Raw genomic sequence first — 23943 nt, 5'->3', positions numbered from 1 at the left:
CGAATCCATTGTAGAAAAATGGGAGGATTCGAACGAATCTTGTCATAAGAAGGCTTAATAATAAGCTTTCCCATTAAACATGCTTGACATGCGATTCCTTGGATCAAACCTAAACTTTGGGTTAGTGGATGCCCGTGTGAAGATTTAAGGATACGGCGCATCGCTATTCGTCTAGGATGTCCTAAACGATCATGCCAACGTGTAATTTCGTGTGCGATCCCAGTAGTAGGGCCGGCCACATATTGGCATTCAATAGGGCGTATGGTTGTAGTATACATACCACTTGGTTACACTTCATATTCTCTATAATACACTTCTAGCCATATTCGTAGGAAGTTATGCACACAAATTCAACTCTATTTTCAACGTGGGTTTCAGCATAGTAATTGTTATCTCTAATGTCCTTGAAACTTAGCAACGTTCTTTCGGAACATGGAAAATAGAGTGCCTCATCAATGGTCAAGATTTTACCATTGGACAACATTATACGTGCCTTACCCTTCTATCAGGTTGGATAGGCCTAAGAGGGTTGTCAAATGTGCATTCTTAGGTATAAAGTTAGTGAAATAGATGTGTTCACGCAAAACAATGTGTATGGTTGCACTATTTGCCAGACAACTAACTTTTCAACTAGTCATACCTAGAATGAAAAATTAATTTGAATTGGTCACATGCATAAAAGTTCGTAAAAACAAATATCAATTCAAAGTAATTTCATTTATTCAAGGATGGTAATTAATTAAAACTTAATATCCAAAAACAAATCACCAACTAATAATCCAAACATAAAGGAAAATTGTTCAAAAATCAACCAAAAAAACAAGGGGGGTTCGGCCACTTAGTGGAATTCGGCCCCAATTGTCTTATTTCAACTAAAAGATAAGTCTATGTCTAAGATTCTAATCTTCCATAGGTGGTGGTATCCTCCTGAAAGTCAGAAACCTTTATCTTTGTAGTCTCCGATTCGTCCACTTGCATGAAGTTTGATTCAAACTTCTTACGATGAGAATAATATTCATCTACAACCTTCTTGGGAGCTCGGCAAACACGGGACCAATGGTCCTTTGAACCACAATGATAGCACATGTCCGCATCTATGGTTTCATGTGCTTTGCCCTTATTCTTAAAGTTCGGGGCCTTGGGAGTGAGGTTTGGGTGCTTCTGGGCTTTGTTTCCTCCCTTAGGTGGGCATTGGCTCTGTTGATCTTGGTGGGATGGCTTCTAGCCACCCTACTATGCCTCTTTTGGCGTTTTGGGCGTTGGTTTGTGCTATAATGTGCTTCAGGCACAGCAGTCACCCAAGTAAGTCGAGCTTGATGATTCTTCATCAACAGCTGGTTCTGCTTTTCAACAAAAAGTAAAACAGAGATCAAATCCAAGAACTTAATGAACTTCTGAACTCTATATTGTTGCTACAGGACAATATTAGAAGCAGAGAATGTCAAATAGGTCTTCTCCAGGAGATCTTCTTCAGTCAAAGTTTCATTGCAAAACTTGAGAAGTGATCGGATTCGACAAACTTCAGAATTATATTCATTCACAGACTTAAAGTCTTGGAAGTGTGAGTGCTGCCAGTCGTGTCTTGCTTCAAGCAAGAATATGTCCTTTTAGTGATTAAAACGATTAGCCAAAGCGACCCATAATGCACTGGATCCTCCTCTACAAGATACTCAGTTTGCAGAGCGTCATGGATATGTCTTCGGATGAAGATCATAGCAGTGGCTTTTTCAGCTTCGCCAACAGGCTCGTCTGTTGCTTCTTCAATAGTAAGATGCAAGTTCTTTGCAGTGAGGTGGAGCTTCCCATCTTGAACCCTCTTAAGGTAGTTCCTATCACAAAAGAGATGGACAAGATGTGGTTAGTGTAATGGAGAAAAAATCAATCCATTCACGTAGGAGTATAACATACAGGTTCTAATAGACATGTATTAGTTTAATTTTGCATGAAAAACGTCGGGTTTTCATGGGTGATGGTTTTAAGTGAAAACTTCAGGTTTTCAAACAAGGCATGTTTATAAGAAACTTCGGATTTCAAAATAATTATGAACTTTATGTTCATATATTCCTGTAAGCAAACACAAATATATATGCAAACAAATATGCAAAAATAGAATTTTTAGGTTTATAATTATAATTGAATTGATTTATTTGGACTTCGGGGCAAATTAAAGTGTGGGTGAAAAAAATATAAAATCCATTGGGCCTAAAATAATTAGGTGAATAAAACTCGGGGCCCAAAAAAAATAAAGCCACGGGTGGCTAAAAAAAATTGTGCCGTGTATCCCAGGTCCAAGAATTGGGATGGGGGTCTCGGGTGGGGTTGTAAGCCCACAGTGAGTACTGGGTAGGGATTGGGCTGCTGCAGGCAAACCCAAAAAAAACTTTAAAAAAATGTTTTTTTTTTCTTTCGCAAGGGCCGCTTCAGGCGAGCCCAAAAAAAAGTTCACTTTTTTTTTAAATTTATTATGTGGGCAGTGAGAAACTGTTTGGGCCGAGGGAGCTCCAAAGCTCAACGGGCTGGAGCAGTATGCCAAAAAAAAAAGAGGCCAAGCCCAGTGGTTTTGGGCAGGCAAGGAGCCGATAGCTCCTGGTTTCGGCTTGGCAAGTTGCAAGCTTGGCAGCACGTGGGAGACAATAGGAGCCCAAAGGGCTCAACTATGTGTGCACGGTGTGGCTCATCACCATGGATGGGGTAGGGCAAGACACGGGTTCAAAGAACCCTAATTGTTCTAATCACAATTTTTTTTTTTGTTTTTTTTATTATAATTTAATTATATGCATATTCAAAACAATAATATGTTAATTTAATTCAATGTGATGCATATACAAATATATTTGATGCAATTCACAGCAAATATCAAATTCACATAATTCAACAATTATGATTATGAGGCATACACAATTTATGTAGAATCTAAAATACATAAAACGTAAAGTTGGGTTATGCATCATGGTGAATGTTCATGCTATTAGGGCTGCAAAAATATCGAGATAAAAATCATTGTTTTGAAAAAACCTGATTGCGTGATGATATGGATGAACTGGTTTGATGCAGAAAAATTCTTCAACGTCAGATTCCTAAGCGCAGCGGTAGGAGCATGCTAATAACGTGTTGTGGTCTATTTTATCTGATAAGGAGAGGGAGGGCCGACGGCAAGGAGAAGAGAGAGAGAGATGTGTTTGTAGAATTGTAGGGGAATGTGTGTTGTTATCCCTCCTACATTGTGCCTTTATTTATAGTAGTAAAAGGAGAGAAGATATTCCTTCATCCCCAAGGAATACAAGATACAATAGGAAAGGATAACTAGAATCAAATCTAATCTAGGATTTACACAATCATACTTAAACTAGGAATGTTTACAACATTTACTAATTATTACATAAAATAATTCATTTAGACCAAGGGCAATTTAGTAATCAAATGGTTTTGATTCCGATTCAGAAGTGAATTGGTAAACAACTTATATGAAACCAACATCATTCCTATTCCGTTTCTTGATAATTTACTAAACACCTATTGTAAGAATCTGATTCTAGTTCATTCCCAATCTAATTCCTTCTCAATTCAATTCCCCCCATTTTAATTACGGATTAGTAAATGAGTCATTAAATAATTGTCTGTTTTTCGGTTGAAATCACCTATATCATTGTTGCTTGAATTAAAACTCAGATTAGCATGTCTGAAAGTCACTTTTGAGTATATTATATCATCATAAGATCAATTAAAACTAGAGCTACTGCCATTTTACACATTTTAAGTTTATAGTAACTTTCAAAATGGGCTACTAGATTTCAATTTCTAACATTGCATGTCTAATTTTGAAATCATATCAGTTTATATTTCTAATCTGACGAAGCTCCACGAAGACTATATCTGATCTATGTGATGCAAGCGTGACTACATCAATCGATAAATGAGTGTCATTGTTCTCAAGTCATCAATTTGACAAATTATCGGAAGGTCAAACAACTTGAGTACATAAATTGATATGATTCCAAAATTTGATGGTGCCATATGAGAAGTCAAATTCTGTTGGTCCATTTCGAAAACAATCATAAACTTGAAGAGTAAAAAATATAGTGTTGAGAATGAATCTCACAATGATGAGAGGAGGGATCTTGCATGACGCTTATAAGAGGTTGGGCTCCCTATATTGTCAATTGGTATTATGGTGACATCTCAACTTTCTTTATGATATTAAAGTAGGTTGTCCCACGTATGAAGCCAAACAATCACACACGCTTCATGTCACCCCTTTGTATTGCCAATTGATTTTACGATGAAACTCAACTTTTTTCGAATAGTTCTCATCATGTTTACATGTTTCAAATAACGATGTATTCTACTTCGTTGATAATCTTAGCTAAAAACAAAACAACATGAGGTTTAACAAAAAAACAAAAACAACATGAGAGAAAAATGTCTTTAGAATTATTATTTAATGTGTATATCTAAAACTAAAAGTTACAAAAGAACAAAAAAACTAATGAAAAATGTTTGAAAACTTTGAGTTTTAACGATAAAGACAAAATAAAGAGTAAGTGAATATTACCAGGATTGATTATTTTAGTATAAAAATATGATTTTTCATTAAAGTAAACAATATTATAAGTTTTTCGTTAAAATCTCCAAAAAAATAAATCATATTAACTCAGCTAAATAGTGAAAGAGAAACCTGCCAAGAAATTTGGACGTGTAATGTACGAGAGCATAAATAAAACCAATGACGAACGGGGGCGGTATTGTCACTTCAAGCCACAATCTTATGCAAAAAGTCGGCCGCTATTTACGTAAAGATCATCCATTTAAATTATATTTTACAAATTATATAACAAAAAGTATGATAAATACATTATTTCTTATAATATTAATTAACCTACTTATTGTTTATTAGAATATTTATAATTGTGGTCTAATTTTACTAACAGTATTCTTTATATTATTGTCGAGTGCGTCTCTGGCTACACAGTTGGCTTTGGGATTCGCAAACATTTGGTCACCATCCAAAACCCAAAAAATACACAACACAGAGAGGGAGAAGAGAGAGAGAGAGAGAGAGAGAGAGAGAGAGAGAGAGAGAGAGCTTCAGAATCCAAAACCCACCGCACTTGCCCATGTTCGGCTACTTCAATCTCGCTCCTCGTTTCATTTTCTCAGGTATATTTCTTCTTCTTTTCTGCAGAAAGTTTTGAGCCTTTGATTTGCTTTTGTGGGTTGAGTTTTGACTTGTTAGTGGAATTGCCTTTTGTTTTGAGACTTTTGGCTTTTGGAGCTGAAATCAGCTCAAGTTTTCTGCTTTTGGGCAATCAGAGGGTAGAAAGTTAAGTGAAAAGTGTGGATGCTTTTTAATTTTTCTTCATAGAAAAAATGAACGAGGAGGTAAATGTATGCTCTTTCAGTTATCTCTTGGATTTTTGATTTATTTTCAGAGGCACTATTTGAATGTGTTAGGCATCCAGAAATTTTAGCTGCAACATAAGGCAAACTTATTTGAAGATTTGAATGAGTTGGGCATTCAGAAATTTTAGATACAATATCAAAGTTAACCACTTGATGATTTTATAGGCTTTGGTTGACTGAATTCTGAAAGATCATTTGAGCATTTTCTGCCTTGTTGTGTCATGAGATATTGTGAAAGAACATTTTTCTGCTTCTTTTTATAACTTGTGTATTTTAAAATTTGTTTCTGGATAAGTAACATGCGCCCGCTAGTTCAAATTTGATCTCTTCTAGTTATAGTTTTCCGGTGTGATTGTAGAGCATATGTGTATTGGCTCGATGCTCTTTATTTTAGCCAATTATTAAGTTTTTGGTGGTGATATTGTAGTTATATTAGTTTAACGGAATCAATAGGATTCCCTTTTTTTTTTTTCTATATTTTTTTTCTTCTTCATGCCATTATAGTTCAAGTTAGATCTTTTCTCCGAAAATCCATCTTGAGCACTTGCGAACTGCCCTTTATAGAGAGAATTTAATCTTTCTGCTGTTTATAAATAAGAGGACAAGGAGTTTCCTGGTATATTTGCACTCATTCGTATGACTTTTACAGATTCCTATATCGTCATTTGGCCTATGAAAATTCTGGAGTGCCTATAATTGTGTAAGAAACCGAAAATTTTGGGACATTATGCATGTCTGGCCCTGCGGCCATTGGCGATAAAGTGGAAGAAGCACAAACTTTTGCAGAGAGAACAAAATCTCTTGATGTCAGTTCCAGAGAAGACAGAGAATCCATAATAAATAATGGTGAACTTGCTGATACTTCTGAAATTGCCGCCTTTAGAGTCAGGGAGCTATTACTTCCGAATAGGGAGTCCTATTCTGGACCTGTGCTTGGCAACATCCCTGAAGGAAAGGGAAAATATGTCTGGTCAGATGGCTGCATATATGAGGGTGAATGGAGACGGGGGATGAGACATGGGAATGGAAAAATTATTTGGTCTTCAGGTGCCGTTTATGAGGGCGAGTTTTCAGGCGGATATATGCATGGCACAGGGACCTACATTGGATCGGATAAGTTGACTTATAAGGGGCGATGGCGGTTAAATCTCAAACATGGTTTGGGGTATCAAGTCTATCCTAATGGAGATGCCTTTGAAGGCTCTTGGATGCAGGGGTTGCCAGAAGGGCCTGGCAAGTATACATGGGTAAATGGAAATGTTTATCTTGGAAATATGAAGGGAGGGAAAATGTCAGGGAAAGGAACTCTCACATGGACCAATGGGGATTCATTTGAAGGAAGCTGGTTGAATGGCATGATGCATGGATTTGGAGTATACACGTGGAGTGATGGAGGCTTCTATGTTGGAACTTGGACCCGCGGTTTAAAGGACGGGAAAGGGTCATTTTATCCAAAAGGCAGCAGACTTCCAGCAGTAGAAGAACTTTACCTGAATGCTTTGAGGAAACGAGGGCTCTTGCCAGATTTAAGAAAACAGAACAATGCACATATCCATCATGCTGGTTCAGGGGATATGGGAAATGCGAAGATTGGAGAGAGCCTGCAGGGATCTCATCGTGCTTCAGCCGACAAAATCTCTACTAGAAATCTGTTAAATTTGGAGCAGTCACATAGAAATGTTTCCTTGGAAAGGCGTTGGAGTCTTGAGGTATCTTTTGAAAAAGTTATTGGACATGATCCATCATTATTGGAGGGTAGAGAAAAAGATTCTGAGACAGAAATTCCAATCTTAGAGCGAGAATATATGCAAGGTGTCTTAATCAGTGAGCTAGTAATAAATAACAGCTTTTCTTCATCATCTAGAAGGGCAAAACGGCGACAAAAGAAACTAGCGAAAGTGGTCAAGAGACCTGGTGAAGCAATCATTAAAGGTCATAGGAGCTATGATCTAATGCTCAGTTTGCAGTTGGGTATCAGGTACATTCACTTTTATTACTTTCCTTAAATTCGTTAGACTTCTTCATCTTTGACTTTTATGCTTGTATTATTTTGTCTTCATTTATCTTTTGTATCAAATGCATGGTTTTTAATTAGATTATATTGCTTAATTGGTTCCTCCCTTCTGGTATCGGCAAAGATTTATTAAGCAATGCGATTTGTGTTTACATTTCCCCTTTTGGATTCGGGACAATGTATAACTCCATGAGAGGGTTTAATTATTTTAACAGGTTTTTCTTTTAACAGGGTTTAATTAGTTATATTAGTTGTACGACTCCGTGAAAGGGTTTAATTATTATAACAGGTTTCTCTTTTAGGAGTGAAAAAGGTTTGCAGTCCAACCGCAATTGCTGATGTTCCTCACTTAGCTCATGTGCATTGCATACTTTGTTTACTGAAACTTAATTTAAATGTGGATTAAAATGTGGCAGGTATACTGTTGGGAAGATAACACCAATACAAAGGAGAGAAGTCCGAGCATCAGATTTTGGCCCTCGGGCAAGTTTTTGGATGAACTTTCCTAAAGAAGGCTCCCAATTGACACCACCTCATCGGTCAGTAGATTTTAGGTGGAAAGACTATTGCCCTATGGTCTTTAGGTTAGTTGCCATATCTTGAATTTTCTTGCCTATTTGTTTGTTTGATGCATTTACAGTAATAGGGATATTCTTTTCTTTTGTATAATGGTGGACCAACTATAACTTTGTCATATGTTCTCACACTTATATCCTGTGTTGGGATTATAACCATGAACCATTTTTCTTCCGAAAGGTGAAAAAGAAAGAATTGCACTTTTACGTTTTACTGTAATATATGTATATACAGAATCATTCAAGTGCAGGCGTCCGCACCAAATCAGGCCTATACGCATGGACACACACACACACATACACAACTTGACCAAGACCTTACCCTGAAAAATTGGGTTGTTTACTCATATGCACAATCATGTGTGTGTGTGGGTGTACTGTATACTTCTATAATGTTTTCAACTCATTGCAGGAATTTAAGAGAGATGTTCAAGATCGATGCTGCTGATTACATGATGTCTATTTGTGGAAATGATGCTCTCAGAGAACTTTCTTCTCCTGGAAAAAGTGGTAGTGTGTTTTTCCTATCTCAAGATGATCGTTTCATGATTAAGACACTCAGGAAATCTGAAGTTCAGGTTTGTATCACTGCTGAAGCTTTTGCATCTTCATTTTTTGTTGATGTACATAAATTACTAAAGGCTTGTGAAGTTATCTTTTTTCTCCCTGTAGAAAATTTCTGTATGAATTCATAGTTTTGTACTAGAACCAGTAAACTTATTCCTTCGATTCTCACCTACCCAAGCAAAGGGCTTTATTTTCTTTAGCCCTTCCAAAGAGCCTTAGATAGTCCTTCGTGCAGTTTCATGATTTTTGTTCTTCGAAGTTAGATGCAAACAAAAACTATAAAGAGAACTGGACATTTGATTGAGATTAAATTGTTATGGAATTACTGGACATGTCATTACTTAATTGCCACCGTCTCAGAAGTTGCTTGGTACGCAATGTGCCAGCTGTTTTCTGACTTTTATTTTCAAGTAATTTGGTGCTTCTTTCCCCTGAACAAGGTTCTTGATAAATCTTATGTCTATTCTTGAGGACCAGTAATATCAAATTAGTACAACTATGATCTGACATGTTTCATTTACGTGTCTTAGTGTGCTCATATTTTGTATACCAACGTTATGCTCTGTGTTTTATTTGTATTTATATCCTTTGCCAATAAGGTATTGTGACACGTACTGCAATTGAAGTTCTGCAGTTTCTTCTCCTCCTCTTTTCTTGAATCATCTGGAGGTGTGTTAACCAGAGTTCTGATGTGTAGGTTCTTTTGCGGATGCTTCCAAGTTATCATCATCATGTAAGGTCGTACGAGAACACCCTCATCACAAAATTCTTTGGTCTTCATAGGATTAAACCTTCAAGTGGTCAAAAGGTGATGGGAACGGTGCCTTTAGATTCTTATGAGCTTCCATGCTATAAGTGTGTTTAAATATATGCATCATGATGCCGTTACATTCCAGTAAAAGTATCAGTTGAGATGCTATACGCCTGTATCACCTTGTCTAAGAGGCAATTCTATAGTGAATTCTCTTGTTATTTGCAATGATACTATCCCTATTAATGTAAATTGCTTCTTGTATTTTAAAGACTAACATTTGCTCATTAAAATATGCTTTGCAGTTCCGCTTTGTAGTGATGGGAAACATGTTCTGCACAGAGCTAAGAATACATCGAAGATTTGATTTGAAAGGTTCATCCCTTGGTCGTTCTGCAGATAAGATTGAAATTGATGAAAATACAACACTTAAGGACTTGGATTTAAACTACTCTTTTTATCTGGAACCTTCTTGGCGAGAGGCTTTAATGAAGTAAGTGGGAGTTCTAGAATCCAGATGGGTTTTCACTCTCTTTTACTCGCAGTCCATACCTTAGGTGTATAAATGACTTCTATAATCTAGGTGACCCCAGATTAACTTTAAGTTTATGAAAACACAACCTAAGAATTTTTCATTAAAAAACATGTAATTTCTTTTATTTTTGGCCTGCGTAACATGTATTATCTCTAGCTTTAGGTTCTAATGTTTTTCCTTTGACTATTGCTACTGAACTCATTTTGCTCTCCTATTATTATGCAGTCAGATTGAGACTGACAGCAAATTTCTGGAGGCGCAGCACATTATGGATTACAGCCTTCTCATGGGAGTGCATTATCGGGCCCCCCAACGTCTGCGGTCTGTCATGTCCTACAATAATACCAATCGAGCTGATGGTTTGGGAATCCTTGCAGAGGAAGGTCATTGTAGTTCATAACGATGCACAATTTAGTTGTCATGACTCATCCTCAGTTTTTCAACGATATACAGAGTTTTTTTTTCATTACCACAAAAGACTAACATAATAGTTTTTGCTTTTGGTGTTTGAATGACAGAGACTCTGGAGGATGAGATCTCTAATTACCCACAAGGACTTGTTTTAATCCCTCGTGGTACAGATGATGCTAGTGTTGTTGTGGGCCCTCATGTGAGAGGTAGCCGGCTGAGAGCATCATCTGCCGGTTATGAGGAAGTTGATCTCCTTTTACCCGGTACTGCAAGGTATGGAGCATTTATCTAGACCCCATGCAGAGAATCTGTTTTAAGTCGTCTTTTGAAAAGCTAAGGATCTGAAGTGAAATCACAACTAAGGGCGTTCTTAATACAAATGAAGTTTATAATTTTGCATGTACACTTGCCAAATTGGAATAAATGATCTTATTTTGTCGTCACGATGTATTTAAGCAGATTCCAAATCCAGCTGGGTGTGAACATGCCAGCAAGGGCAGAGCAGGTTCCTGGCGAACAGGGAGACCAGCAGACATTTCATGAAGTATATGATGTTGTGCTCTATCTCGGAATCATTGACATATTGCAAGACTACAGCATGGGAAAGAAGATTGAACACGCATACAAATCTCTTCAGTTTGATTCCTTGTCCATCTCTGCTGTCGACCCTACATTCTATTCCCGGCGCTTCTTGGAGTTCATCCGGAAGGTGTTTCCTCCAAATGCCTTGACAAGGTAAAAGCCTGGTGTTCCAAACCTCTTCTGAGATAAGGCCTCCAGTTTGCATGCCTTCAAGGACCGTTCGCACGAGCGGTCTATGAAATGTTCGGGGAGTGCATTCGGGGAGCGTCGTTGATTATGCCAGCATTGAGCAGCAGCTGGGTTGAGTGATCATAATGATTTGGTTGAAAAATTTGAATTTGTTTCTCTACTCCCTCTGCTTTTGCTACTTTCGGAGCGCCTGCCGCTTCATTACATGTACTTGTATCCATTTTCCGATTAAGGTATTGTGTTTAATCGATAAGAGACATCCAAACCGTCTTTTTTGCACGCGAGCGGCCGTAAATGATTGATTATAAATTGGAAAATAATTTCCGCACTCGCATTTTACCTTTCCTCTGTTAGATTCAGGACAAGCATGAGATCATTGAAGAGTCGAGGTATTTTTCATCAGCGTCAATTTATCGGGGAGTGATTAGCAATCTTTCCTCCTACACACTTCTGTTTATTTCAGGTCATTAATTCTCCTTTAATACATTTAACCGAAAAGTTAAACTAACGCGTAACACGGAAATTATTAATTTGTTAGTAAGCACATAAATCAACTTAGAGCATGACCTAATATCAAATGCATTGCTCGCAAGTAAATGCACACAAAAACCAAAAGTACACTCCAAAAGAAATTGCCACAAGGCATGTTTCCTTTCCCGAATTCCAAAAGCTATAACATTCTCCATTTCAATCCTATAACAATAACATTTGTCTTTAATAAGGGAAAAATGGGAATTCAGAAACAAACTAGGAACGAGTAGGACTATAAAGGAGTGGTCGTTAATAAGGTACAGCTTCCAGTTTAACGGGAATACCGGGTCATTTTTTGCTGACTTCATTCTCCACACAGATACTGCAAATATGTTTGCTGAGATGCTCCGGTACAAGGACGGCCACCCCAAAGGCAATTGGTTTCCTTAACTCATATTAGGAGGTGGTGGGGGTGGACGAAGACCCTGGCCCTGCATTTGTTGTCCCGGAAAGCCTTGTGGAGGTGGCATTGATGGAGGCCTTCCCATCTGAGTGCCAGGAGTGAAATTCGCCATTGTGTTACCAACAGAGGGCGGAGGAGGGGCAGGCGGAGCACCACCAGGAGGCATAGGCCTAGGGCCATTTCCCATAGGAGCTGATGGTAGTAAAGATCCAGGAATTGGCGGAGGAGCTCTGGGAGGATTTCCCATTGGTGCACCAGGCGGCAGTCCTTGTGGTGGAGGAGGAGGAGGACCTTGGGGTGGTGGGGGCAAAGGCCTTGATGGAACACCGGGAGCACCTGGGCCATTGGCTGCAGGGGGAGGTTGCGGTTTGTTCGCCTCTGGTGGCTTAATTTTGAAATATAGCTGCAACTGCATATTGGTACATCCAACACAGAAAAATGAGAAGAAAAATTCAACGAGCAAAAAGCATAAAAGAAAGTCAACTAAGTAAGACAGTGAAACCGGAGGGCTTTCATATAAACGCCCTTGAGAACATTACACTTTAAAAAGCACTTCGAATTCAATACTTTAGGAGAAAATCCTGCTGAGTTTTCATTGGAGGGACACCAAAATAATTTCACAAATAAGAATCCGTAAGAACACGACGTGTGGCCGGCTGAGGGGCTCTTTTCCCAGTTGAACTCTGGAAGTGTTTTCTCTATGAAACTATAGTTTGCCAGGATTTTTTTTCCTTTCTTAATTTTACAACTAATAAAACATCCGACCTGATCTAGTGAGCATGCAGCAGTTTATGCAGATGTCACCAATTGGTGCCAACTGTCGAGAGACTCAAAACCAAACATGTGACTTACTTGCCAAATCAAATAAGCTTTCTTAAGTTAGACTCCATTAGGGTCGTTTGATAACCATTTCTTTTCAAATTTTTATTGTTCAGTTTTGTGCGAGAAATAGAAAGCAAATACGTGGGGAAAATGAAGCACATATAGAAGTGGAGGAAAGATGATGGTGAAGAGATGTATAAGAAACGTACAAGGAAAGAGTCGAAAGACACACAACGAAAACTAAAAACCAAAAACTAGTTTAAGTTGATTTCAGTTTGAAGAATTTGATTTTATTTATTCTTCTTTGTTTCTTCCCTTCCCTCCCCACTACCCTTCTTCGGTATTTCCCTCCTTTCCCCCAATTACTCTCCCTATATCTCAAGCACAAAAGTGAAAACTAAAAGTAAAACACAATGGTTATCAAATGAGCATTAGGGTTTTAAGTGCCTATATCTTAAAACAACCACAGACAAGATTTACCAACCAAATGAACCGCAAAAATTGACATCCCAATGAAACACTTTATCTATTTCTAGAAGTGCAGATAAAAAGACATGAATCAGTAGGGTTAGAGAACTAACTGTGAACATTTTTGAGTCTGGATCCCAATGTGAGAAAAACTTATCAGTTTTGTCAATCTCAATGTTAGGAACCTGAAACAGAAACAAACATGGAGGCACAATAAATGTCCTGAATCTAACAATATAAAAAATGAATGAATACCCAATGCATAGACGGCAAGATATACCTTGAAAGCAACTATCTCGTAAGGCTCGGCTGCAAATAGAAGATACTGGTACCTTTTGTCGACGGGTTGAACCCTCTGTGTTCATGAAAAATCAACATTAAAAAAAAAACTAAAAGAATTCACTGAAACATTTCTAATAAGAAAAATGAGTAGAAGAAGAGGACGTCCATAAATTGCAGGCCACAAAGGTATAACCCTACCTGCTCATAAGATGACATAAAACGGTGCCTTGGCTTTGTATTATCTTCAATTTCAGGATATTCAATCTGCATAACACATAGATGTAACGCCACATTAGCTACACCATTAATTTGCACACTATATACCCTTGAATGAGAGCTTATTATTTCAGGAAAATACATATAGCACAATGAACACACACACGCACACACACGCACACACACGCACACACACGCACACACACGCACACGCACACACACGCACACACACGCGCACACACGCACACACACCTGGAAGAGAAGAGACCTCTGCTTTGTTTCGCCATCAAACTGCTTTGTCACTCGATACCCCGGCCTACCAATTTTGACTGCAACCATACATTAAATGGTATACTTACAACAGTTAACTCCATTAAAACAACTTTCCATGCACACCAAGTGTTCGACAAAATGCGTGTGAAAGAAATACGAGATACATACCCGTCTTTCGCACATTGACCTTGCGCTTGTGCGGCTGGGGCTGAGCAGGAGCGTCCTTTGCCTCGCGAGCAGCTCGTTTCGCCAAGTTGGTCTGATGGCGCTTGCCTTGTGTATGCGCCAAGTAGTTGCCCTCGTTGTTGTGCAGCGTCAAGCAAAGCTTACATTCATAGCTGTAAAAACCAACCAACAAAATGCAACAATTAGATGGAAAGCAGTGAAATTTGAGCAGAAATCAAAAGAGGGTCGTACCTTCCGAGGTGATTGCGCATGAAATAGGGATCTTTGGCGAGATCGATGGTCTCTAGGGCGAGTCGCCGGAGACGCTCCCGGCGGTCGATGGCTTCGTTCTGTGCAGAGGCGGCGCCGCCGCTGCCGGGCTTTGAACCCCATTCTCTATCCATCTTCTCAGTTGTGAATCACCGACTGTTCCCTCAGCGGTTTAGAATTTTGGAGAAATTCCCCCACAATCGCAGACTCACAATAGTCCCCACTCGCTACCCTCTTTCTTTTTGTGTTTGTTGTGAAGGAAAATCTGGAAATTAAAATATTATTGGGCTACAAGTGTACAGTTGGGCTAAGGAGAAGTCAATCCAGGCCCATTTCACCCAATTTGCTCACGGGTAGTCACATCTTGTCATTACTTAGTATTACGGTCTGGTGGTATTCATCTTCATTTGTAAGTGAGAAGTCTTATGTTCGATTCTCGCAAAAAGTAGATTTGAATTACATTATTGTTAACCTATTGTAAGGCTAAGTCGACCTCTTCCTTTTAGTGTAGATAATATCATTTGTTTAGAGAAAATATATATATATATATATATATATTATTTTTAATTCCTTTCTTCTACAACATTTGTACTTAAAAGTCAAGACCTTCTGCCACTTAGTACTACGGTCTAATGGTATTATTAGCATGAGTCAACACAAACACAAGTTCATTAGGAAGTTAAATAGGAATGTAAATATGTTTCCTTTGTCTAGGATTCGTTTAATAGCTTGTGTTACAAGGTGTGGTTATATATGTATTTCCTCCTAAAGGGAGAAAAATAATACACAAAGAAATAGATTGAAGCCCTAAAGTTAGTTTTATCTTGACATCACAGCGGGTTTCGGCCTGTCACTTCCTCTAAATCCTAAATTCACCCACTGCCGACTTTTATTGTTGGCTGCTGTCTGCAACAAACAACCAAAATTCAATTTCAAAGGTTTCGAAGCAAGAAACCTTTCACGCAATCCCAACCTAGAAAAAACACTGATGAAAGAACTGTGGTCTTGAAACAAGAGACTCTTGGCAGAATAAATAAATAAAAAGAAAGGAAAACTAACGAAAAGTAAAAAAAAAAAATTTAGTTTTAATGAAAAATGACAAATAAATGTGTAGTAAATAATACCAGGAAAAGATAAAAATGTGGTTTTTCGTTAAAAGTGAACAGTACCGAAAGTGTTACGTTAAAACTTCCTAAAAAAAAAAAACTTAGAACCAAACCCTAAACCTTGCCGTGCCAATGGCTGACCAAGTTGTCATTTCCATCGGTGCTGCTCATGCGTCAACTAAATATGGGCTGGTTCCAATGAAGAGTAGTCCCTACCAACAATATGTCCAGCGAGTACATGTTGGGCTGGAGGACCATAAAGCTTAAATTCAAAAGGGGCAGCAAGCAGAAGGCGCTGGCACCAGCATCGGCCAGACGTTGACATTAACAGCAAAGGGAATGTGAGCCTGCCGAGCCCACCAGCAGCAAAAAGACCTAATGTAGGCAGTGCGGGTGATTCAGGCCCACACCAGTTGGACCAACAACTTTCACTATTAAATTTTAGGGGTTTTATCATATGATCCTTGAAATTGATCCTCACTGTCAAGATGGTCCCTAAAATTGAAAATCAATCAATGTAGTCCTTGAAAATAGGTGTTGCAAATCAATGTGGTCATTCCGTCACAATTCTGTTAAAAATTCCGTTAAATGCTAATGTGGCATATAAATTGGTCTCATAAGTCTTCTTTTTTTTCCTCACAAATGGTCATTGAAATTGACATGTGACATCAAAATGGTCCCTGAAATTGAAAATCGATCAATGTAGTCCCACAAGTAAGTGTCCCAAATCAATGTTGTCATTCTGTCACAATTCTGTAAAAAATTATGTTATGTGCTGATGTGACACATAAATTGATCACACAAGTCTAATTAAATTTAAAAAAAAATTGCAAATATGTTTAATAATTTAATAGTTAATAAAAGGTTGTGAGCCCAAAAACTCAGTCTTGCAATCAACTCTGATCCCAATCAACATTCCTCTACCTCCTTTGATGTCTATTCTCTAAAAAAAAACACTCAATACACCAATCTTTACACACTTCGACACTCTTCACCGAATTGAACCTGGATTGAGATCACCGTTAGTGACGACTTGGCTAATTGGCAATGACTTCTGAGACATCATCGTTAACATTTAAGCGATCAACATCCTCACAACCTTAATCTTGGAAAGCTTGTTCGATGCTTCCCTAGTGGTTTGGTGACTCAAAGAACGGCGAGGTCTGCCTTGAGATAATGAGGGTATAACCAAGGTACGTCTATTGTTGGTTGAAAAGTATTTTCCAAACCCCCTCTTAGGCCTTGGTTAAGCCTTGTGCCTTTGAGAATTTATGGAAGGGATCTCTCTTCGGAGTAGATCTTACTATAAGAAAAAAATTCCATTGTGCAAAAAGGTATCTAGACAACTTTCTAATTAATTATTAAACCCACATCAGCACATAACAATTTTTTTTTACAAAATTGTGGTGGAAGGATCATATAGATTTGTGACACCTATTTTCAAGGACTACATTCATCGATTTTCAATTTTAGGGACCATCTTGATGGTGTAGGTCAATTTCAAGAACCATCTTGATAGTGTGAGTCAATTTCAGAGACCATATGTGATAAAAACCAATAAATTTTGTGAGGATGTTGATTTGCGACACCTATATTCAGGGACTACATTGATTGATTTTCAATTTCAGGGACCATCTTGATGGTGAGGGTCAATTTCAGGGACCTTTTGTGATAAAAACCCTAAATTTTATTGCTTCCCAAGAACAATCCAACAATCTAGGTAACACGAACATACGCTTAATTGCTTCTGTTAATCATTATACAGGTTGGATTATTGATTCAGGGGCCACTGATCATATGACTTATGATCATACTCTTTTTAACTCTACAACACCATCACCATGGGATAGTATTGTCACCACTAATGGAGTTATTGCCCCTGTTACAGGGGCAAGTTCAATAGCACTCATTCCTATTCTCTCTTTATAGAACTGCTTACTTGTTCCCACACTCTCTAGCCACTTGTTATCTGTAGGACAGGTCACCGAGCAATTAGACTGTGTGGTGCTAATGTTTACGTCTTTCTATTTACTTCAAGATATTCAGACCCAAGAGATCATTGGGTGTGGTACTAAGAAAAGGGGGTTGTACTATGTTAATGATATTGTACAGAACCGTGTTCATCAATTTCAATGCCGTGATAGTGGAAAGCTGAAGATTGTTCAGTTGTGGCGTCGTCTTCATGGTCATGTCTCTTATGGTTATTTACGAAAATTACTTTTGTCATTCTTCAGTAATATTTCAGATTCTTCTCTATAATGTATTGTTTGCACATTAGCTAAAAGCCATCGAGCTTCGCATTCTCCAAGTCTTAATCAACGAACATTTCTTTTTGAATGAATTCATTTTGATGTATGGGGACAATCTCCTGTTATTACTCAGCATGAAGTGCGTTGGTTTGTAACATTCATTGATGACTGCACAAGGATGACTTGGTTGTACCATGATTAATAAAAATGATGTGGGTGAAAGCTTCAAAGTGTTTTATCACATGATTTACACTCAATATTCGCTCTCTATTAAGTACTTAGGTTAAAAAATGGTGACAAATATCTTAATCACGATCTTTCATAATTCTTCATAGAAAATGGTATTCTCCATGAGACTACTTGCCCTCGGACCCCACAGCAAAATGGAGTAGCCGAGTGAAAAAATTGACACATACTTGACATTACCCCGTGCTATTCTCATTGGCGCTTGTGCACCTATGACATATTGGGCTGATGCGGTAACCTATGCCATTTATCTCATGAACCGAAATGTCATAGCGTGTTCTCTCTTTTAGGACTCCTTTGGTTGTGCTTGCTGACCTTGTTTTGCTCATTTCCACCCTTCATCTAAAACCATAAGTTTTTGGGTGTGTGGCATAGGTCCATTTCCATAAAAATCAATGTAGCAAACTTGATCCATGCATGTCAATCCGATGTGTTTTTATTGGATTTAGTCTTCAACAAAAAGTTTATCGGTGTTACCATCCATTTATTTGCTGCACATATGTTACCATGGATGTTACCTTATCCGAAGACGAGTTATTTTTCCTTCACAATTATACTTTTGAGGGGAGATAACCTCAAGTGAAGATTATGGTTGGTTCGATATTATGCCTTATGTTTAGGTAAATACCCTAAATGGGCCTTTAAACCACTCTTACCCAGATTATACAGATCATGCAAACCGTGACTACCTGATGGATGTGCTGAACATAAACACCCTGATAGGCATTCTGACTTGACAGAATGAATGGGCCGCTAAGACCGTGCAGTGTTTACCCAAGTGGGCCGTAAGATGCATCCAAGAAGAATGATGTCTGCAGCCCAAATGATGATGTTGGGAATGATGTTGCTATTGCTATATGTAGCCCAAATGATGGCGTTACTGTTGTCGGCCCGCATCTAGCTGCCAGCCTAAGCAGGCCAAATGGAAACTGTAATGTTGGCCTGAGTGGGCCTTCAAGGGTGATGACTGCCCTAAATTTAAGCAATAATTGGAGTAATAACTCGAGTTATAATTCCAGTGAACTAGAAGATAGTAACAAATACCCTCATACTTCTCAAGTACTTGTATATGATCCTATGGATATCCTCGAGGTAAGTACTCACTAAGAAATTATTGAACCACTTTATGTGTTACTTTCTAAACAGAATCGAGGAAAACCACCAGATAGGTACTCTTCATAAGGGAAGGTACAATACTCTATTGCAAGTTATGTCTCTACTCATCGACTCTCACCGAGATACTATGCACTTGTTTAGCAGATGGAAACCATGAAAATACCTACCAAAGTGGAAGAAGCCTTGAAAGATCCGAAATGGAAAGAGGAAATGCAAATTGAGATGGATGCATTATAAAAGAATAATACATGGAGCATGGTTACACTACCCGAGGGGAAGAAACCAGTGGGATGCAAATGGGTGTTCACTATCAAACATAAAGAAAATGGAACAATTTATAGTTACAAGGCAACGTTAGTGGCAAAGGGATTTACACAAACCTTTGGGGTTGATTATCAGGAGACATTTGCTCCCGTTGCGAAAATGAATACTATTAGAGTTATATTATCTCTTGCTGTTAATTTTCACTGGCCTCTAAGACAAATTGATTTTAAAAAATGCATTTCTGCATGGGGACTTAAAGGAGGAATAATACATGGATTTTCCACCAGGATACGACATTACAACCAACTATTGTGAGAAAGTGTGCAGACTTCGGAAAGCTTTGTATGGTCTAAAGTAATCACTTAGAGCATGGTTTGGCGATTCACTCATGCCATAAAAAAAGTACGGAAATTGACAAGGTAACTCAGATCATACCTTGTTCATCAAATGCAAAGAGGGTAAAGTAACCTTGCTCATTATATATGTGGATGATATGATTGTCACAGGTGATGATGTGATGGAAATTGAACGATTATAGGCGTACTTGTCCTCCGAATTTGAAATAAAAGACCTAGGGGGACTCAAAGACTTCCTAGGCATTGAAGTTGCTAGATCTTGGGATGGAATTTACTTCTCACAACGTAAGTATGTATTAAACCTGTTGTCCAAAATGGGTATGCTGGTGTGTAAACTTGTGGATACACCCATCATGCAAAATCATCATCTTGAAATCTACAAGGATAAAGTTCCGACAAACAGGGAGAGGTATCAAAGATTGGTGGGGAGGTTAATTTATTTATCATTCACAAGGCCAGATATTGCTTACGCTTTGAGCGTGGTGAGTCAGTTCATGCATACACCGAGTGAGGATCACATGGTTATGCATATTTTGAGTTACTTAAATGGAGCTCTTAGAAAATGGTTAAGGTTCAAAAAGCATGGACATATGGAGGTGAAATGGTATACTGATGTAGATTAGGCTAGTAATATTACTGATCGGCGTTTTACGTCAGGGTACTTTACGTTTGTAGCAGGTAACCTTGTGACCTGGAGAAGTAAGAAACAGAATGTGGTGGCTAGGTCTTCGACGAAGGCTGAGTATAGAGGAATGGCACATGACATTTGTGAGCTTTTGTGGATTCAAATTATGCTTAATGAGATAGAGTTTAAACCCGAAGGGACTATGTTGTTGTACTGCGATAATCAAGCAGCGCGGGAAATAGCTAACAATCTAGTGCAGCATGACATAACCAAGCATATTGAGATTGATAGGTACTTCATAAAAGAGAAAATGGATGTTAAGTTAGTTAACTTTCCGTTTATAAGAACAAAAGGACAACTAGTAGATATTCTGACATGTAAATATATTTCCTAGTTTGTTTAGGATTCGTTTAATATTGCTTATGTTACAAGGTGTGGTTATATATATGTATTTCCTCCTAACACGAGAAGCATAAGACACAGAGAAATAGATTGAAGCCCTAAAGTTAGTTTTATCTGGTATTTCTCTTTACATGTAAGTGAGAGATCTTAGGTTTGATTCTCGCCAAAAGCAGATTTGAACCACATTATTGCTAGCCTATTGTAAGACTAATCTGACCCCACCCCTTTAGTGTACATAATATTGTTTGTTCAAAAAAAAAAAAAAAAAAAAACAGAGAATGAATATACTAGATGACCAGATTGTGCAAGCATGAAATTTGCACCTACACAAATGGTCATGCCCACCATTTAAAGGTATTGAAAGTAGGATAAAATCCAACATCTTTTTTTATCCTTTTTTCATTTCATTTTGCATCGATAAAAACCTTGCAATTTGCTCTCTAAATGGTGCAAAGTTCTCAAGGCAAATTTGCGCACTTCTAAGTTTATAGCTCGACTTATGTGTTGAAAAGTTTGTAATTTAGTTTACTTTTATGGTAAACTACAATTTGCACAACCCAACTCTATTGCTCATCTTCAAGAAACAATTAATCTAGTTGCAACCGCAACTTTACAAGCAAATCAAGAGCCCGAGCAAATGATTGACATCTATACGATGCAATCATTTGTCGAGACACTTATGGGGCAATTTGATAGACCTTTGGTTGGCAATATAGTTGGCATGAAGTATGAAATTAGTAGAATAGTCATGCCACATCAATGGAAGGGAAAACAAAATAGGTCATCTGGACGACATGTAATTACCGTTGCATGCACTATTTCTTGCTGTGTGAGTGTTTTTGCTTAATCTAAGTAATATTGATATTAAGTATTGTTATGTGTTAAAATTTCTACATTAAGATTTATTTCTTTTTCTTCATTAGAGTTCACGGCGAAGAAATGCAAGAGGAGGAAGAGGATGGAGTTCCCAGGGGAAATGCCGAAAAAGGATGAGGATAACATTCTCCATCAAACATCTCATCCTTTTCCTCCTACAACATTTCCTCGCTGGGAACTCCATCATCTTCCTCCTCCGACATTTCCTCATTGTAAACTCTAAAAAGAAAAAATAAATAAATATCAATATGGAAAGTTTAACCCAAATTAATACTTAATTTCAATATATAATTACGTTGAGCCAAAAAAAAAAAAAAAACTCTCATAACAAGAAGTAGTGCATGGAATAGTAATTGCATGTCATTCAAATGACCACTAGTAGGAAAAACAACTTGTGCGACGAACAACATTTCGTCACACAAGAGGTACTTGCGTGACGGAATAAACAGTGTCATTGCGCAAAATACAGGAAAGAAAAAAAAATTTGCACAAATACTTAACACGACAAATACTTTTTGTCGTCGCGCAAAGTTAGCAAGAAAAACGCGGGGTAACTTTTTTTGGCGCGAAAACCTTATGCAACGAAAAGGGGACCTTTGCACGACAAAGGGTTCGTCACGCAAGTTGTTGTCAGTTTTCACTAAGATCATTCATTGCATGTGAATCAGAGGAATCAACACTACATTTATTACAAATGTTTGCACGACAAACCCTTCGTCGCGCAGAGGCCCTAACCTTCTTATAAATATGCTCTTCTACTGTCCTTATTCTTCACAATTCTATTCTCCTTATTCTTCATAATTCTAATCGTGCTGGGATGGAGGATAAAAACAAGGATCAAAGCGCGCTCGCCGCCGACCCCTTTGATTTGAGGCAACATTTTGAGTTCGCACTTGCGATTGTTATAGCCATGGGGAATAATTGTCGTACTGCTAAGTGGCGTTCTTGGAAATATGTGCCCTAGAATGTGAAGAAGGCGGTGATGGATGAAGTATTAGTAAGTATACTGTTGATGAATCAATAATTAATTTTGTGAAATTTTTTGTTATATGTTGGAATTAATTATTTACATATATGTGTAACAAAGTAAGAATACTCTTAATGATGATAAGAACGAACAGTTGATGGAGGATGAGTTGGAGGGAGGTTACAATCGGTGGCGTTATAAGGTCCAGGGGAATGGGGGAACATCGAAATAGTAGCTTTAAATTTATGTTTTTTAGGACAATATTTAAATTGAAGGTTTTTTTTACAAGTTATGTATTTGGACTTAATTAGGGTTTAATTCCTGTTTGGTTTTTTAAATAATTGTATGGATTAAGGTATTAATTATTTTTAGAAAAAATATTTAACCGAATATTTGTTTGTAATTATAAAGTTTGCATAAACTTTATAACTACAAACATTCCATTTGTCACTACATATATTGCGCGACGCTACTTTCATCGCCCAAGACAACTTTGTGTGATGAACAACAGCCGTCGTCGCGCAAAGCATGGTCAGATTTCGTTCAAACCTTCCCATTTATTGGGCATTTATGATGCGTTTTGCGCGACGAACATAGTTGTTTGCATGACGAATGTGTTCGTCGCACAAAGGGATCCTAGTGCTATATAAACATAGTTTCAAAACCCTAGTTTTAAAAAAAAATAAAAAAAATTTGTTTCAAAAGAATGGCCAATTCTGGAGAAGGTTCTGGTAAAAAAAAATTGTAGTGCGATCAAAGAGGTATCGATGGAAGCAAGTGTCGTACTTTGAAGGTAAAAGTATGGCTGATGCGTACACCGAATTTAGGTATGACATTGGGAGTTTGGTGCGGAGGGATTGTTCTGCTGAGTTTGAGTCTTGAAAAAAAGGTCCTTGAGGAGTTGAAGGAGTCCATGCTGGAGGAGTTATAGGTAAGTTTGTAGTAAATAATGAATAATTCTTTTTGTTAAAACATAATATTTTTAAATTACTAATGTATTGTTATTGGCATTAATGTGGGTTCATTGGGATGTTGATGAAATCGATAAGAAGCAGCGGAAGTATGTGGATGGGCTTTTCAAGTAGAGCTTCCAGCAGTGGAAGTTTGATGTGTTGTAGGCAGAGGAAGATTGAAGTTGAATTGTAATTTTTTTTTTCAAATAAGATTTTGTGGACTTTATATTTATTTTAATTAATAAATATATATTATGTGGATGAGTATTAATATTTACATTAATTTGTATTTGTATTTGGGATAATAAATTAGGTTTGTTAATTAATTT

General features: G+C 37.7%; 2 protein-coding genes across 2 annotated transcripts; one reads left to right on the top strand and one right to left on the bottom strand.

Moving 5' to 3' along the window:
- Window positions 1-5038: 5038 nt before the first annotated feature.
- LOC137744723 (phosphatidylinositol 4-phosphate 5-kinase 9) lies at window positions 5039-11343 on the top strand. The gene is made up of 9 exons (XM_068484509.1): window positions 5039-5157; window positions 6050-7378; window positions 7831-7998; window positions 8402-8567; window positions 9254-9364; window positions 9613-9800; window positions 10068-10225; window positions 10361-10526; window positions 10713-11343. Exons 2-9 carry the CDS (start codon window positions 6132-6134, stop codon window positions 10990-10992), a joined length of 2484 nt encoding a protein of 827 aa, XP_068340610.1. The 5' UTR covers window positions 5039-5157; window positions 6050-6131; the 3' UTR covers window positions 10993-11343.
- A 204-nt stretch (window positions 11344-11547) lies between these two features.
- LOC137744724 (uncharacterized) lies at window positions 11548-14691 on the bottom strand. The gene is made up of 7 exons (XM_068484510.1): window positions 14437-14691; window positions 14188-14357; window positions 13999-14075; window positions 13729-13794; window positions 13529-13603; window positions 13362-13433; window positions 11548-12367 (listed from the first exon to the last, which is right to left on the bottom strand). Exons 1-7 carry the CDS (start codon window positions 14586-14588, stop codon window positions 11942-11944), a joined length of 1038 nt encoding a protein of 345 aa, XP_068340611.1. The 5' UTR covers window positions 14589-14691; the 3' UTR covers window positions 11548-11941.
- Window positions 14692-23943: the final 9252 nt, after the last annotated feature.

Source organism: Pyrus communis, chromosome 9 (genome assembly GCF_963583255.1).
Source record: "Pyrus communis chromosome 9, drPyrComm1.1, whole genome shotgun sequence".
Classification (NCBI taxonomy): Eukaryota; Viridiplantae; Streptophyta; class Magnoliopsida; order Rosales; family Rosaceae; genus Pyrus; species Pyrus communis.
The sequence above is the reverse complement of the archived record's forward strand: the minus strand, read 5'-3'. Positions and strand labels throughout refer to the sequence as shown.